The sequence below is a fragment of the Austrofundulus limnaeus genome, unplaced genomic scaffold (genome assembly GCF_001266775.1).
Source record: "Austrofundulus limnaeus strain Quisiro unplaced genomic scaffold, Austrofundulus_limnaeus-1.0 Scaffold39, whole genome shotgun sequence".
NCBI lineage: Eukaryota > Metazoa > Chordata > Actinopteri > Cyprinodontiformes > Rivulidae > Austrofundulus > Austrofundulus limnaeus.
This window is the reverse complement of record NW_013952441.1, coordinates 2797195-2801465: the sequence shown is the minus strand read 5'-3', so window position 1 is coordinate 2801465 and position 4271 is coordinate 2797195. Positions and strand designations below refer to the sequence as shown.

At 37.3% G+C, this 4271-nt stretch overlaps 1 protein-coding gene across 1 annotated transcript in view; it reads right to left on the bottom strand.

The window, feature by feature from the left end:
• Positions 1–4271, bottom strand: part of LOC106516549 (5-hydroxytryptamine receptor 3B) — a 20987-nt gene that overhangs the window by 11782 nt on the left and 4934 nt on the right. Inside the window, exons 4-9 of the mRNA XM_014006959.1 lie at positions 3421–3465; positions 3187–3296; positions 1731–1900; positions 1478–1638; positions 1150–1357; positions 285–487 (exon numbers count right to left, since the gene is read on the bottom strand). Coding sequence (XP_013862413.1) covers positions 285–487; positions 1150–1357; positions 1478–1638; positions 1731–1900; positions 3187–3296; positions 3421–3465 — 897 coding nt within the window. The remainder of the gene's footprint in view (positions 1–284; positions 488–1149; positions 1358–1477; positions 1639–1730; positions 1901–3186; positions 3297–3420; positions 3466–4271) is intronic.

Sequence of the window (4271 nt, the reverse complement as noted above, 5' to 3'; positions counted from 1 at the left end):
TGTTTGTTTGTTTGTTTGTTTGTTTGTTTGTTTTTCATCTACAATTTTTTTTATTTGCAGTGACCACTCCAAAGTTACTTTGTGATAAACCAGGACAGGAACTCGAAAATTCAGCCAAACACAAGAGCAGTTTAACAGGTTTATTAAAAGTGCTGAAATTGGCAAGACTCAAATCATGACACACTTCTCATATAAATACCAAAACACCTTAAACAGCCGCTACCCGTTTGTGATTTCTGGTGGATGCTTTGCTTATGTGCAGGGGGTTATACAGTATATGCTACCACTGTGTGGTATCTAGTTTTATCTGTGAAACAACAATAAAACTGAGTTTTGCTCTGATTCCCACCTCTCTCCTCCATCATCCTTGATTCTTTGACTGAGTCTCTGTCCTGAGATGCTGAGTCTTTCTCCATCAGACATTTCACCAAAATCGTCTCCATGAGGCTGAGCAGCATCAGAGCAAAGATCCCGATGCAGTAAATCACTAAGAGAAGCAGACAGATCAACAATAAGCACTTTCAATGAGTGTGTTCTGTTCCTCATKATAGACTTAAAACACTTTATCTAGTGTAATGTCACTTTAGCATCCCCTTAAGTCATTAATTTAAAATAAGAAGTAAAAGTTCATTTTTTAACTACAAAAAGGATGACTACTTTTAGTTGAAATAAACAACCCGCTGCACTCCCGCAAACCTGCTATTTTTCCACAACACAAACTAAAAAAAAGATCACCCCTCATACCTAACCCTTTTTCTTGTTTCAATCATCTAAAATCCATTGGGTCTGTTTTTATATATGGGAAAATCCAGGCTAGATTCATGAAAAATGGGCAGACACTTTCCTGTGGATGCACAAATAAAACCCATGGATGTGTCACAGTGCTTTTTTTCTGGTTTGGATTTTGTCTTTTGGTGTTAAATGTGGTCTTGATCTGTTTATAAAACCTAGTTTACTTAAAAAGTTTATAAGTTAACACCATCACCCTCTGCCAAAATCTACAAGTTGTGCAGCATCTTTGTTTAAAACTTTGTGTTTCGGTTGTGTCAAAAGTGGTTATGACTAATTCTCTCTTTTCCATCTTTTCTGCATTTTATGACAAATAAACAACAAATAAATGTTGACCGGGGACAAAACTCCTGTTATTACCTACAAGTGGAGTTCTGTCTGAGGAAACAGGTAGAATCTCATTGAGAATCAGCTGCATCACTGTGACAGCGAGCAGCACCGTGACCTTGAAGCTGATCTTGTCTCCACCTTCAGACATCAGGAGGGAGGATAAGTCCAAACACAAGAAGAAGAGGACAGGCAGCAGGAAGTTTGCAACATAAAAGGAAGACCTCCTCTTCATAGTGATCTTTGAAAGGGGGGACATGATTAAACATTTTAACTTGTTACCGCAGCTCAGCTCCGATAAAAAAGAGTTAAAGTAGATAACTTCTACTTTAGTGGATGTCTCACTTCAGAAAACACTTACTGTGAAAACKATTACAGTTTGGTTAAAGCCAAAATAGTCAACCGTTTTGTTGGTGCCTGACTGTTTCTCGAACAGCCACTCATATTGATTCTCCATGATCACACGAGACCACGCAGTGAGTGCTGTGTTGTTATCAAAATATTTAATCTCTAATTCTTCATCTGAAACCAAGGGAAAGAAGAACAATTAGGTAATACGTTTTATTTAACATTTCATTTGCAGCCTTAAGGTGTCAAAAAAAAACAGGTCTCACCAGAGTGCACCACAGATTTGAAGGACAAGTTGCAGTTCTGAACGTCAAAGGGGAACCTGTAAACGTGCATCCTACAGGTGCTGGTCACAACTTGGTCATTCCTGTATTCCACAAAACCTAAACTATACACTCTGAGGAAAGGGGTGGGTGGAGCTTTGTCCCTCTCTGTCCTGTAAAAAAGGAAAAAGTTTGTTTTATGTCAAACAATGACATCTTCAACTTGTGAGGTGTATCGCAGAATGACCCGGGGCGCAGGCAAAATCCAAAAGGCAAAAAGTTTTAATAAACAAAGATGGGCTGTCGAGGCAGCAAAAAACTTACAAGAACTCTTCGCAAGGAAACAAACATGAGGGACACAAGGACACCACACTGACCGGTGAATAGTACAAACAYAAAGTGACAAGAGACTGAATTTAAAGGGAAACTAATGAGAGATAAAGGGAAACACCTGGAGAAGACATAAGAGGAAACAGTTGAGCAAGGGTGGGACTGGAGGCCAAACAGCATGACAGAGATCCACAGGGGAACACAGAAACACAACTAAAGCAGAAAGACACAGATTATGACAACTAAATCATAAATGCTAAAGGTATTATTATACATTAAGTCTATAAGTCATTTTACTTTTAAATCTGTTTTTGCMACATTGCAATTTTTTTATTTTATAGCCTGAATTACTGGAAGCAAAGTATGAGGAAACATTTTTATATTTCGCAAAAGTCTATTCATTTCTAGAATATTTATTTTTTTAATATTTTAGCTCCTCTGACGCCTGTGGCACAAATCATTCTTGTTCAAGCCACACTTGACCRTAAATTTGATCGAGCGTAGGGTTGTGTGTTTGAGAATTGAGTCTTTGAGATCCAAGATAAAATAATTTTTTTTTCACAGATAATTCACATATCAGGAGTGGGCAGTAACAAAATAAATTTACTGGTACTTAAGTCCAATTTTTGAGAATTTGTAATTTACTTGACTAGCATCATGATATACAAGAATTTGCCATCCTTCCTGAAAAACTTTCAGTTAAGTAATAATTTGACAGAACTACTTTTACTTTTATTGGAGTAATATTTGACTGTCAGTACTTTGACTTCAGTAATGAAACTGAGTACWTTGTCCATCAATGTGTAACTTGATATTTCAGTATTTATTATGTGATATCTAAAAGCAAAGTAGAAAAATAAGGTATATATGTACATGAGAATATCAATTGTGTGAACAAAGTAAATAAGCTTCACTTTTAGCCTGATCAAGACCAAGAAAGTTACAAAGGACTTGATACGATGGAAACGTGCTTCCTTTTTTGCAACCGAATCACATATGGCACCAACGTTTCATGATCACAAATGTGTCATTTTGCTATTTGCAACAATCAATAAATTTTTAGTTTGATGCTAATCAGGAGCCTTGCTCTGTCAGCAAGTGGAGCTGAAGCTGAAGCATGCAGACTTACATCTCCTCAATTGTTAGATCAGGCTTCCACAAAGCTTCAGTTGGAACTGAAAAAACTGAAATTCCACAAAAATCTGTTTCATTCCACACAAGATGGGGATTATCCCAGCCCTGAACGAGAAAAGAGTAAGTGATGAGAGAATAAGGAAGAAAGACTGYTTGTCTTTCAAATATTCTAGTTTATCTTTTTCTCTTTATTAACATAATAATCTTTATATTTCCAGAGAAAACTCACCATATCGATCCAAATGTAGGTTATCAAGGTTTGGTCAGATTGTCTCTGTGAAAACAGAAATACAGCAGGTTTGGAAAACTTTGCAAATGTTTATCTGTAAACCGGCAGTAGTAACAAGTACACACTAACTGAAGATCTGTTTTAAACAAAATGTTAAACAGATCACTTCAGCTCTTTCTTAAAGCATTAAGTTGGGGTCTTTATGTAGTAGAACTGCAACACTTTGGTCTGAACTCCTCCTTATTGTAACTCCACAAGCCCCTCTTTCACCCCTTATCTGAGGAGTGTCTCAGATCAACTCATTTTGAGGCTGTCTCTTTAAATCCAAACAATGTGTCGGCAGAAGACTTGTCCACCCAGCCTTACATGTTGGAGCCAGAGTCTGACCCCCAAATATGTTGGTAATTTGGTAAGTTGGAAGTTGGTAAGTCCAGACCCTGTTCAGAAATTATGTCGCACAAACAGTGATGTAATAGTTCAGAAAACATCAGAGAAAAACTAAACAGACAGAAAAATATGACCCAAACAGAATATAAATATGTCTACACAGCACCGGGAGGAACTAACTTCATATTTTCTGCACTCCTAGGGAGTAAAGGTTCACAACACTGTCGTAAATGTGGCAAGAATAAACCCAGGTTGCAGTCTGGCTCAAGAAGGTAAAACAAAAGTATTTATTAAGTAACAAAAACTGCTGTAAGGACAGCTTTACTTACAAAAATCACGGAGGTCACAGGCACGAGGGAACAGGAAACAGCGAACAAAACAAAATGAACAAAATGATCCGACGCCAGACAAAGACAAGACAGGGCTTAAATACTCAGAGAACTAATTGCTAAACAGAACACACC